Raw genomic sequence first — 13,675 nt, 5'->3', positions numbered from 1 at the left:
CCACAAGGTCAGTGAATTAATATCGATTTTAAGTCCGGCTCCTGAGAGCAAGTAGAAAGTTGACAACGATGACATCATCTTAAAGACAAAAGTGGTGACTTCACTCCCACTCACAATCGCCTCTCTGCCCCTGCCAAAAGCTTTCTGGTCACTACCAAAGAAACTTTTCTCCTTTTAAAGGAAAATGCCAGCTTTTCTTCAGCTATAAAGAACTTGTGTGCCAGTCTGAGTTGAATTGTGCAGCATTTCGACTGGGAATTTGCCTGTCTCCATCTGTTAGTCTCTGACTTGGAAGCTGTGTTTCTGCCGCTTGCTGAGAGGGTGTGTTCCCTTGCCTTTCCACCTCAGACAGCGGGGTAAGAGGTTTGGAAAGCAAGGATGGCAGATTCCTGAAGCTATGGACTTGAGCCAGAGAGGAAAACTTGAAAGCTAGAAAATTTAGAAGAAACTGCGTCGTTCCTTCCTCGTTCCAGTACTTCAGGAGTCTCTTACCTACAACACCCTTTGAGATGATCCAGGAATGTCTTGTGATGTCCGTATGTCTTCTTAAACTCCTCTCCGAAAGCCTTTGTGGAATACACCGGTCTGGCCACCACATACTGATTCCCTATGGCTTCGATCATTTTGCCTTCCCTGGTGACAGTGGCAAATGGGAAGACCTTTGAAACTATGTGGTGAGCGCTTCTTTCTGGCTGTTAGCAGGTTAAAATGCCTGAAACCAAACAGAGCTTGCTTCTTAAATAACTCAGATAATGTGATGCAATTTACAGATGAGTGAGCTCCGAACTGAATGTTACCACCTTTCGAGATCAAAAGAGGGCAGGATTAAGGGACCTGGGTCACTTTTTTTTTTTTTTCCACAGCAATACCACTTTTCCCTTCAACAAGCAGACACAACTCCTTTGGGTTAACTAAACAACGATTTCTTGTTTTTGTTTTTATTTTTATTTTGGATACAGGGTCTCACTAAGTAGCCCTGGCTGGCTTGGAACTTGGTATGTAGACCAGGCTCACCTGGAACTCACAGAGATCCACCCATTTCTGACTTCCAAATGCTGAGTTAAAGTGTAGAGCTGAAAAGCAATAAATCAACTTGGTTTACTTACTAAACAGTTCTTGAGGGTTTATCACCAACTGTTTTTTTCTACAGATATTTCCAAAGATTTGCTACTGGAACAGTGGGGCAGATCGAAGCCTAATCATTTCCCTTTGACTCTAATCAAGTTTCTTCTAATCTATTCATCAGAGCTTTGTTTTTTAAAATAAGACCTCAAAATGGTTTTAATTTGTGAAAACCAAATATATTGTCCATTTATACTCCTGTGGTTCCTGGGAGTCAAAGGAAACTATATAGAGACAAAATATAACCTTGTTTACTTCGTGAATGACAAGTTTCTTTCCAAGGAAAGACTGTGGGTGGCTGACTTAGCCTGTTTGAGACTCTGTTATACATTGGGAGATGATATCCATGGCTGTGGACTGTGAGGACTGAGGATGTTCAAAAGTTTCAAAACTTCCACTAATGTATATGACGTGCTCCAGATGTTAACCAAATGGTGGTTATTATGTAACAGTTTACATTTTCTGAGGCTGGATTATAGCTCAGTACACTTGCATCTATGAGGCCATAGGATCAATCCTATGAACTATAGAATAAATAACTGTGTAGAACAATCAATCAAAGGTGAAATAATGGGGTTGGGGATTTGGCTCAGTGGTAGAGCGCTTGCCTAGCAAGTGCAAGGCCCTGGGTTCGGTCCCCAGCTCCGAAAAAAAAAGAAAAAAAAAGGTGAAATAATATAAAATAATATTTTCTATATAAGGTAACATTTCTCAACTTGTGGGTCATGACCCCTTTGGCAAACCTCTATCTCCAAAAACCATTTATATACAATTTATAACTAGAAATATCCAGAATAGAAAAATCTATAGACTTAAGGTGATGAGTGGTTGGGGGGTCAACACATGAGGAACTGTACTAAAGGGTTGCAGCACTAGGAAGGTTGAAAACCAGTGATATAAGGTATCTAGATTTTTCTAGTTCATGTCTCTATTTTGTTTCTTTTATAGAAGAGGATCAATTTATAAAGCCCTTTATATGCATTATTAGTTTAGTACTCACAGTTAAGGCATTAACTATTAGTATCCTCATCCTACAGATGAGAAAAAATAATCATGTACTAATACAATCTAAGTGTCTTTTCTTCATATAGCTAACCATGCCAAAAATGGGACCTCCATTATCAGACCTTTCTGTTTATTCTATGACATGCAATGTATTGTCCAATATGAACAAGACTGCAGAACATTCTGCTGGTCTTTCCCCTTCTAATCTTGGTTCTGCACACCCACCCAGGAGGCCCAGTTTTGGTCTCTGACTTAAATCACAGTGATTAACAATTATCTTATGCTAGATTGTATCGTGTCACATTGTGCTCTCTCCTACCACAGAGTCTATCCTGTATGTTTGTAACCTTCATGTTGTAACGGGAATAGAGACCGACTTCAATTCCTGGCCTCACAGGACCTCTCTTTGATCACCTACTCTCCTTTTCCCTGACAGTTTCCTAACATGTCTAACTTTCCCTGTGAATTAGCCTCTAAGAGTGCATGCTTCTTCCTCCGCCTATTGAATCTTGAACATTACTGACGTTTAGACTTCTTTCTGAATCTCCCTCTCAGCCTATTGTCCTTTGTCTTTGTCCCCTCTTTCACCTTCCCTTCTCACTTCCTACCTCACTGGCTGTATAGTACTTCACATCCAAGCTTGCTCTTCTGTCAGACTTGGCTTGCTCTTTCCCTAGATAGCATGGTATTTGTTTGAGTTTTGTCTCTTGGCCAGTTGCCCACACTGCAGCTGGGACATTAGCCCTTAAACTCAGTCAGTGACTTCTGGTGCCGTGAGTGTCTGGCAGAGCTGTCTAGAGTGAGGACTCCAAAGCAGTCAACCTTAGGATGAGGACTTGAGATGGTACTTCGGTTGTATGAGGCTATGAATGCACAGGAAGAATACTCCAGTTTGGCTGCTTTGCTCACATTTTCTACAGAGGTGTTCACAGACAATAAGTTTGCTTTTTCCCCCTATTTTCTTCTCTAAAAAACTTTTTTGACAGTGCATCTTTTATTCTTCTGCCATTTATATTTTTTTCTGCAAAACAGGATTTTATTTACTCATTCATTCATTCATTCATTCATTCATTCATTCATTCATTCAGATTTTGTCAGTGCCAACGATAGCAGGAATAACTTCTTGCCTAGCCCCTTCCTGAGGTTACCACAACTGGCTCTTGAATGCCCCGCCTACTTGCATCTAGCCCCGCCTGCTTGCAGCTAGCCCCGCCTGCTTGCAGCTAGATGGAGAACCTGACATCTGGCCATCTCTTGCTGCACAGTGTAGCCAGCTTCCTCCTCATACAGCACATGGTGGCAGGGGTGTGCACAGACACAAGACTCAAGGGAGTGTAAGAAAGTGTCTGGACCCATGAGAGTTTGAGAACCAGCTTCTTTCCCCACTGCTCTCCTGAAAGAACGCTGCTGTCTCACACCCAACAGGTAACAAACGCCATGAGCCCCGAGCCAATCACCCAGCTGCAGCCTGGCTGAGCAGCTGAGCAGGCTCCAGACAGTCCTGGGTGCGTGCCGTTCATCCTGCCTACGCTTGTTGGGAGCAAATGACTTTCGTTAAGAACTCAAGTGATTTCCAGAATGGTTGTACCAGTCTGCAATCCCACCAACAATGGAGGAGTGTTCCTCTTTCTCCACATTCTGGCCAGCATTTGCTGTCACCTGAGTTTTTGATCTTAACCATTCTCACTGGTGTGAGGTGAAATCTCAGGGTTGTTTTGATTTGCATTTCCCTTATGACTAAAGATGTTGAACATTTCTTTAGGTGTTTCTCAGCATTCGGCATTCCTCAGTTGTGAATTCTTTGTTTAGCTCTGAACCCCATTTTTTAATAGGGTTATTTGTCTCCCTGCAGTCTAACTTCTTGAGTTCTTTGTATATTTTGGATATAAGCCCTCTATCCGTTGTAGGATTGGTAAAGATCTTTTCCCAATTTGTTGGTTGCTGTTTTGTCCTAACAACAGTGTCCTTTGCCTTACAGAAGCTTTCAGTCTAGAGGTTCCTCAGAAAATTGGACATTGAACTACCTGAGGACCCAGCTATACCTCTCTTGGGCATATACCCAAAAGATGCCCCAACATATAACAAAGACACGTGCTCCACTATGTTCATAGCAGCCTTATTTATAATAGCCAGAAGCTGGAAAGAACCCAGATGCCCTTCAACAGAGGAATGGATACAGAAAATGTGGTACATCTACACAATGGAATATTACTCAGCTGTCAAAAACAATGACCATGAAATTCATAGGCAAATGGATGGAACTGGAAAATATCATCCTGAGTGAGGTAACCCAATCACAGAAAAATACACATGGTATGCACTCTGTGATAAGTGGATATTAGCCCAAATGTTCGAATTACCCTTGATGCACAGAATACGTGAAACTCAAGAAGGATGACCAAAATGTGAATGTTTCGCTCCTTCTTTAAAAGGGGAACAAGAATACCCTTAGGAGGGGAGAGGGAGGAAAAATTTAGAACAGAGGCAGAAGGAACACCTATTCAGAGCCTGCCCCACATGTGGCCCATACATATACAGCCACCAAACTAGATAAGATGGATGAAGCAAAGAAGTGCAGGCTGACAGGAAGTGGATGTAGATCTCTCCTGATAGACACAGCCAGAATACAGCAAATACATAGGCGAATGCCAGCAGCAATCCCCTGAATTGAGAATGGGACCCCCGTTGAAGGAATCTTAGAAAGGACTGAAAAAGCTTGAAGGGGCTTGAGACCCCATATGAACAACAATGCCAAGCAACCAGAGCTTCCAGGGACTAAGCCACTACCCAAAGACTATACGTGGACTGACCCTGGACTCCAACCTCATAGGAAGCAATGAATAGCCTAGTAAGAGCACCAGTGGAAGGGGAAGCCCTTGGTCCTGCCAAAGCTGGAGCCCCAGTGAACGTGATTGTTGGGGGGAGGGCGGCAATGGGGGGAGGATGGGGAGGGGAACACCCATAGAAAAAGGGAGGGGGAGGGGTTATGGGTATGTTGGCCTGCAAACCGGGAAGGGGAATAACAATTGAAATGTAAATAAGAAATACTCAAGTTAATAAAGATGAAAAAAAAAACTCAAGTGATTTTATTAATTTGTTTTTCACTCACACGGCTCATTTTTCTTTTACTTTCCCAATCTGTATACTTTAAAATTTAATTGGCCTTTCTGGTATCTATTGATTCGCAGAAACACATGTACATATATGTAGATTTACATGCCATGGTGCCAAATCACACACATTTATCATTCTCTGCTCTAAAAATATATTTATTTTTAGCAGAAATTTAATCCTAGAGTTAACTTCTGACATCCATTTCTCACCTGAGCTATTCTTACGTATTAGTAATGTTTTGACAACACCAGGAATTGACGTTATGCAGTCCTTACATCCCCTCTGAGTTCCACCTGATTATGACTCCTTCCATCTCTAGTCACCTGGGAGCCTCCACTGTGTCTGCCCCACTCTGCAGAGGGGCTCCTTTATGACTCTAACCTTTTCAACTCAGCCGTTATCTAGTTCTGGCTTCAGAGCTCTATCCCTTCTTCTGGGAAGCAACTCATTTGAACCAGAGTTCTACCAGCAATGCTGGCAACTGAGTCTAATTGAACCAGGAGGAAGGAGTTTTTCTTCTTATACTAGGGAACTCCCAGGGATAACATCTCTCAGAGCTCCTCAAACTAGGGAGGGGAGGAGGAGTCGTCTCTAAAAGGGTCCACTTTGCCAGGCATAAAGCACTGTTTCTCTCATGGATCTCAAAACACCCCTGTGCCAGTCAGCAGAGAACCAGAGGTAAGCCCGTTCTATGTCATGAATTAGTCTTTACGAAAGAGCATTACACAGTGTTTGGAGATGTGTAATTGGGAAGTGAGTAAGGGAAGAGGAGCAAGGAGGACACTCGCTCTAGTGAGTACCACCACCAGTGAGGACCCCAACCAGCGGCTAGACAGCGTTCATAATCACCGGAGCAAAAAGGCTCTTATTCTGGTCAGAGTGAAGCTGGATGGAATCAGGGAATGCTAATGTCAGCATCTGAGAGGCTGAGTGCTGATCACGAGGAGCTGGGAGGGAACAGAGGAAGGTTTAGCAGAGATGTTAGAAAAAGAAGTCGGAAGGGACCAGTCCGGAGTTGACAACACTTTCCCTGTAAAAGCCACAGTTCTCTTGGATTTCATTTGCTTTTGAAGCACAGCAGGACAATTAATCTATGCCATGGACACACAGCCAAGCTATTCCTTTGAAAGACATAAATGCATGACCACTATTATATAAAACATGGAAAATGTTTTTTCCCTGCCTTTCTGTGATGATTGCCTTGAAGGCCATTGGCATCCCACAGACACTCCCAAGACTGTTTAGAAGCCAGACTCATTTCATGCAAGCAGGGTTGTTAGTCAGGACTAGAGTAGAGGAAGAGAGGGTGTGGAGACAGTTTCTCCAGGCGTCCAAAACAAGACAACTAAAGGGCGTGCTTTGGGTTTTTTGTTTGTTTGTTTGTTTTGTTTTGTTTTCTGCTGTGGTCATTGTCTTAGTCAGTGACCTCTAGAGTCACAGAACTTATGGAATGTCTCTCTACATTGAGGGAGTCTATTGTGTTGATTTATAGTCTGTGTAGTCCAACTAACCCAACAATGGTCAGCTGTGAATGGGAAGTCCAAGAACCTAGTAGTTTCTCAGTCCTACAAGGCTAGTTGTTCCAGCTGCTCTTCTGTAGAAGCAGTTCCAACAGATGTGCTGGCAAGTCAGTGAAGAAGAGCGAATCTTCCTTCTTCCAGTGTCCTTATGTAGGCCTCCAGCAGATGGCATGGTCCAGTTTAAAGGTGTGTACCACGACTAGATCTGGGACTTCCTTTGTCCCAGGCTGACTTTGAACTCAGAGGTCTCCTTGCCTCAGCCTCAAGGATTAAAGCTTGTACTACTTTGCCTGGGCCTTAGCTTTTCATGGCTACTATGCCAAGATCCAGGTTAGAAACTTATGTACTCCTGTCTCAAGTCTGGATCACAGGTGAGCCCTCCAATTCTGGATTGTAGTCAAGTTGACAACCAGGGATAGCCATTACAGTCATGTTTATGTGACTAACTCACATATCTCAGTTCAGTGTTCATAGTGGTTAGAGCGTGTGTAATATATGTCTTCCATTGTTAGTTTAATAGGCCTGTTTATATATTGTGGTCTTCAGACATCTTTGTGAAGCTCAGCTCTGTTTTAGCTTAATTTTAGTTTAGACTCTGAGCTGTCTGTTTTTTCCATCAACTCCATCATTATATTCTCCACATAATGCAGGACAAGAGGAGTCAAGTCTAATTTAGGAAGTACACAGAAAAGAGTGAAACTCGTGCCAGTCGTGTGGTACACACTACTAATGCTATCACTTTGGCGGTATAGGAAAGAGATCAGGAGTTGAGGCCAGCTTGTCTCAAACAGCACAGAGTGAGAATTTGTCAGGTAAGCATGCCTGGCTTCGTGTCTTTGCTGTTGGTGAGCTGGGTTTGCTATGATCCAGGCCTTGGTTTGCTTAATTTTAGAAATAAGAAGCTATTGATCTTTCTGATAGGGCTGTTCTCTGAAACTGGCTAAAGCACAGAGACTTATAAGCCTTGATTTCTTACATAACAGCTCCAAGACTGAGTTTCCTATAGACAACAGACCCAAACTGCAACTGTGTCTATGCAACAAAACTAAGACCTATTGAATACATAGTGTGGTGGCTTGAAAGAAAATCCTTCCCCAACCCCAACACACACACACACACACACACACACACACACACACACACACACACACACACACTCATAAGAGGCTCAAAGGGAATAGCACTGTTAGGAGGTGTGGCCTTGTTGGAAGAGGTGCGGCATTGTTAGGGGCTGGGGGTGGGATTTGAACTTTTAGAAGCTCAAGCCAGGCCCAGTGTCTCTGTGTCTTCCTGCTGCCTGCTGACCCAGACGTCAAATTCTCAACTCCTTCTTCAGCACCAAGTCTGCCTGTGTGCCACCATAACCATAATGGACTGACCCGTAAGTCACCACCAATGACATGACTTGCTGTAGTCATGGCGTCTCAAGACACACAGTAATGCTATCAACTTTCCTATGACTCTCAGGTTTCTCTCAGCTTATCTCCAAAAACGTAGCCATTTGCCACTCTTACCGAGGTTTGAACCCTGTTTTTGAGGAATCTACCAATCTCAACTTCTTAGCATGGCCTGGGAGACCCTTAATATTTGGGCTCTTACTTTCCATACAAACTATTTTCTCCTGCTTTGTCACAAGTACAGTAGTAAGTTCCTAAAACACCGTGGAATTTAGCACCCTACGTCTTTATCCGCATTGTTCTCTTTATTTGTGGTATTTTCCAACACCCACTAAATTCCTATTCATCCTTAAAAATATTCAGCTGGCCCCACTATTAATTCCTTTCTTCATTCCTTCAACAGGCATTGATTGACCTGTATAGTCTGTTAGGAACTCAGTAATGTATGATTTTAAAAAAATGTTTAAAGCTTTCTGGACTCTCTCAGCTGGAGTTAGCCATTTCCTTCTTGAAAGCTCACTAGACATAGTTCTACTCGGCATCACAGTGCATTACCATTATTTGTGTCTGGTTTCTCCCCAATAAGACTGAGTTTCCTAAGAGCAAAGTTCAAATCTTAGGGGTTTTTTTTTCTGTCTTGTTTTGTTTTCCTTTTGCAAAAGTCCTGTAATGTAGTAAGAATGCAAGAAGATTGTTTTTGAAATGAAGTAAAACATGAACAAAATATTTTGCACACACGATGTAGCCCGAACACTCAACTTCCCATATATAAAATGTTTGGGACAGTTAATACATTGGAAGGATGATTGTGAATAAGGGTAGGGGCTGAGGAACATTTCATGCAGACCTGTGTCATGAGTTAGACCTCAGAAACATCACCCCGTTCCTTGCAAGGGATGATGGGAAAGAAGCATGGACTCAGCAGAGAGGACTAGTAAGGATTTGGGATGGGAGTGGGGTTCTCACACTGTTGCTGGGAATGTAGATTGAATTGATACAGCAATTATGGAAATCAGTATTGAGGTTTTTTTTTTAAACAACTAAACATAGAGCTAGCATATCATCTATCTAAACCACTCCTAGGTTTATACATTAATGAATCTAAGTCAGCACACAACAAAAACACCTGCACACCTATGTTTATTACAGTGCCATTTCGATAGCCAAGTTAAGTACCAGTCTAGGTGTCCAACAGTAGATGAACAGATAATGACAGTGGGACAGATAATGCAAGCTTGAGCTTTATCCAGCCATAAGGAAGAAGAAAATGATGCAGTTTGCAGGAAAATGATCGACACCAGAGGTCATCAGCCAACTAAGGCAGACTCAGAAGGACCGCTCTGCCTGCATTTGTGCTGCCTTAAATGAAAGTGGAGGGGGCTGTGTGGGAAGAAGGAGGGGAGTAGTGGGAGGTGGGCAACAGCGTGATGGGGGCGAGTGTGAGAGAAATGCATGGTATACATGTATGACGATGTCATGATAAAGGCCATGAATGCTGTACAATGCATATGTGCCTGACAGCAGGTGGGCAGAAAGATCACACAACTGCAGAGCAGATTTGGCTGGTCAGAAGGAGGACTCATCAGAGACACACTGAGAGATGCTCTAACAAGCGTCAGACTAGTAGGTTCAGAGGTCAGCAAAGAAAACTCCTAGCCATTCCCATAAGGCCTTGTGGTTTCCTGAGCACTTCTATTTCCTACATGCAGACAAGGTGGGTATCATTACTGCCAATTCACATGTACAAACGGAGAGACAATAAATGGCTTTCCTGAATCTTCTATCAAGTGACAGAGCCAGGGACAAAAGAAGCCAGGTTTCATGATGATGACAGACTCACGGTGCTGCATGTTTTCTTCGTGTGTTAATGTGGGAGCATGCCAAACCGTGCTCTGGAGACAGAAGACACAAGCCAAGGGGCTCCAGGAGAGCACCCCTGTACTTGAGTGGAGAGCCCCTGCTCTCACTGTCACACACACAAAATTGAATCAGGATAGCCTGAGACTCCACCTGGTTTGTTCCAGTCTTTAGACCCTAGCAGAATGAAGCCAAGACGGGAGGAAGCTCTCCTTTTTCTCTCTCGAGAAACACGACCTTTATTGTGGAGAAATGCTAGACTGCGTTGTTACTAATTCATTCTAGTAACTTGAAAATGTCCATTATTGCCAAACCTGGTGGCACATGTCTTTCTTTAATCAGCAGCACTTGGGAGGCAGAGGCAGGCAGATGTCTCTGTGAATTCCAGACCAACCTGGTCTACAGAGTGAGTTCCAGGACATCCAGGGCTACATAGTGAGACCCTGTCTCAACAACACAACAACAACCGAAACAACAAAATAAACATTATTAATCGGTATGTGGTGCTTACTCCTGTAATCCCAGCACTCACTTCCTGGGGAAGGATGGTGGCCATGAACTTGTGGCCAGCTTAGGCTGTATCATGAGTTCCAGGCCATCCTGGGCTGCGAGGAAGAGCTTGTCTCAAACAAAACAAAACAAAACAAACAAACAAAACAAACAAAAGAAAAAACCAGATGATCATGACAACAACCCAGTCCCATTCATGAACTGTTTTCTGTGGTGGAATAACAAGCTATTTAATAAGTGTTTATGGGTTCGTCCCCTACACTACTTCTCCAGATGACTAATCTACTTTGGAAAAAACACAGTTATTTAGTCTAATGATCTAATAGATTGATTATTTATACATTTAAAAACATTATAAAGCTGGGCACAGTGGCTCATGCCTGCAATCCCAACACCCAGAAAGTTAAAGCAGGACGGTATCTGTGAATTCAAGACCAGCCCAGTAAGTTTGAGATCAGTCTGGGTTACATGGTGAGACCCTATCGCAAACAAACCAGTCAGCCAACAGGAACATTGTAAATAAAATTTTCTGGCACTTAAAAAAAAATAAAATTAAGTCTAGTTAACATGGATCAGTGATAGTGCAGGTATCCTGGGTACGACAAGGGTAGCATAGGTACCCTGTGCGATCTTATATTAATGGTGGCATCAGGTACTTAACTGCTGTCAGTGGCTGTCTCTCCCACCCACCCCCACCCCATCTGTCTCCTGTAACTCTCTATGCTTGTGGCTGTTGCTTTTTCTCCTTTTCTCCTTTCCTGTTGGACTTTGTCGGCTGTCTGGAAGATAAAGCCCTCATGTCTGGGACAGGTGGCCTCTCTAAATCCCTTCACACAGGTGAGTCCACCTGCTGCTGACACCTTTTCCTAGAAGCTCACTGTGTTTGCTAACCTTTCAGAGCAGATAATCTACCTGGAACCCATTTTAGGTGGAGAATTAGGGGAATTATTTGAACAATTAAGGTAAAGCCCATTCCTATCTTTCAAAAGCCTATTTAAGTCTTAACAATGCACACAACCATTTACTTGATAACTTAAAGCTCCTCAAATACTGAATTTACATTGCAAGAGTTCCAGACACATGTTTAGCCCATTAGTGAAATCACAAAATATTCATGCTTATAAATCAAGATTATAGCAATAACTTCTAAATAAGCCATGGTAAGCAAAAATAATTTTGATACATAGCAAATCAGTTTGAATACAATGATTGTTAAATTTACTTCCTACCTGGATATACTTCAGTGTGGACCTTCAGCAACAGTGGGGAGTTTTTGAGATAAAGAAGTCCTGTTCTGGGAGACAGTATAGACCCATCTGCTTGGGTCTATAGATTCTGCGTGCATCCATATGTATTGCGGATGTCCTTATATAGGTTATGTAAAGTGGTGGGCAAATTACCTTTCTGTCAGCTTTAATAACTAACTTTCATTAACTTTTACAACAATGGAAAGACTCCAGTATGGTCTTGACCTTTGAGTCTCTGATCAGCAGAAGTGATGATGACTATAGCTTCTTCAACTTCCTGTTGAGATTGAACCACCCACCTCACCTGTGCGTGTGTGTGTGTGTGTGTGTGTGTGTGTGTGTGTGGTGTGGCAGAGAGATTTCATTGGTTTGCAGAGATTTGCACAACCGTGTTTTAAAAAAAAAATCTTCACGAATGTTATCTCTCTGACTTTTCACCTACCAGCTTAGATGGGAGTTCAGAGGTGTTGTTTCTTGGCTGGATGACTCCGCAGAACTTAGTAGCTGCAAAAGACTTGTGTACAAGTTAACTCCTGGTACGATAAAGGATAGGAACGCGCTCTCAACTCCAGGTAACAGTCTGACTTCTGGGTTCACCTCATCCCCTCCACCCCACCCCCAAGACTAAGAGCAGTAATCACAATGTTTTTTAAAGTCAATAAATATTTCGGCTCTCTTCTTGTTTAACCTCTTACTTAGCCTTTGACCTTGCTGCTGCACTCTTCCCAGTCTCCTCTTGTTAAAGGGTTCACATGTATTTCTATCCGACTTCATTTCCACCTTACATTGCCAGCTACCCTGTTCCTTCTTCACCACTCCCAAGGTTCTGCCCTGGGCTCTGTTTTCTTCTGCTCCCTTTTCCATAAATAAAGCTTCATGGTCCCCAGTGGTCCTCAGATTTCTAACTCCAGCCAGACTTGCTCAGGATCTCTGCAGGACCACTCAGATGGCATCTAGTGGTCCCCCAAGTCTGAGCCTTTGATTTTCCCTCTCAAATCTGCTTCAACTATTTTCCATTTCAGAAAAATCACTCCCTCTGCTCATGTCAGAAACTCTGGGACCATTTCTTTTTGCAGACTGTCTCTCCACCTCTGACCTGCTCAAAACAAAGCCACCATTTCACCCTCATCACCACCTAAGCTGTCAACATGTTTTTTTTGTTTTTGTTTTTGTTTTTTTCTCGGAGCTGGGGACCGAACCCAGTGTCTTGTGCTTGCTAGGCAAGCGCTCTACCACTGAGCTAAATCCCCAACCCCTATCAACATGTTTTGCAAGAGCCCCTTTCTGCCTCTCCTGATTACTTTTTTAGCCCTCCCTCTCTCTTTCCTAACCATCTAATAGTCAGAATGAGCTTCTCATACTAGCCTCTTAATGGAGCTAATGATCATATTGAGGGTTACAGACCTTCAAAGTCAGGGTTGGATGGCTCGGCAGTTAAGAGCACTTGTTCTTCAGAAGGTCTTGACTTCAATTCCCATCACTGCAACCATCTATAACAGGATCTGATGCCCTCTTCTGGTGTGTCTGAAGTGTACTCATATAAATAAATAAACCTTAAAAAACAAAGACCTCCAAAGTCTTGCACAGTATCCTGCTCAGGTCCCCACCTCACCAGGATCTCTTCCACATTGCCACAGTGGCCTCCACTAGTCCCCTGAATTTGCAGCTCCCTTTCTGACACCACTCCTTCCTTTCTGTCTGCCTCGTTGTCTGACTTTCCACTTCTTCAGAGAGAACCTGTTTGCCTTCTGGATTTTAACAAGGCCTTGATGGCTTTCTCTTCTAGTCTCTTTAAAAAAAGAAAAGCATTGTAACTTATATATCCATACTTATATATTTGTATGAAGTCGGACTCCATCAGAATGACAGCCTGAAGCATCGAAGCGTCTTGACCTTTATTTTG

General features: G+C 43.0%; 1 protein-coding gene across 1 annotated transcript in view; it reads right to left on the bottom strand.

The window, feature by feature from the left end:
* Positions 1-11,850, bottom strand: part of Slc26a3 (solute carrier family 26 member 3) — a 40,886-nt gene extending 29,036 nt beyond the window's left edge. Inside the window, 2 exon segments of the mRNA NM_053755.2 lie at positions 493-712; positions 11,755-11,850. Of these exon segments, the coding sequence (NP_446207.1) occupies positions 493-623 (131 nt within the window). The 5' untranslated portion in view covers positions 624-712; positions 11,755-11,850.
* Between the last annotated feature and the right edge of the window lie 1,825 nt (positions 11,851-13,675).

The sequence above is a fragment of the Rattus norvegicus genome, chromosome 6, assembly GCF_036323735.1.
Source record: "Rattus norvegicus strain BN/NHsdMcwi chromosome 6, GRCr8, whole genome shotgun sequence".
NCBI lineage: Eukaryota > Metazoa > Chordata > Mammalia > Rodentia > Muridae > Rattus > Rattus norvegicus.
This window is presented reverse-complemented; position numbering and strand designations above follow the sequence as displayed.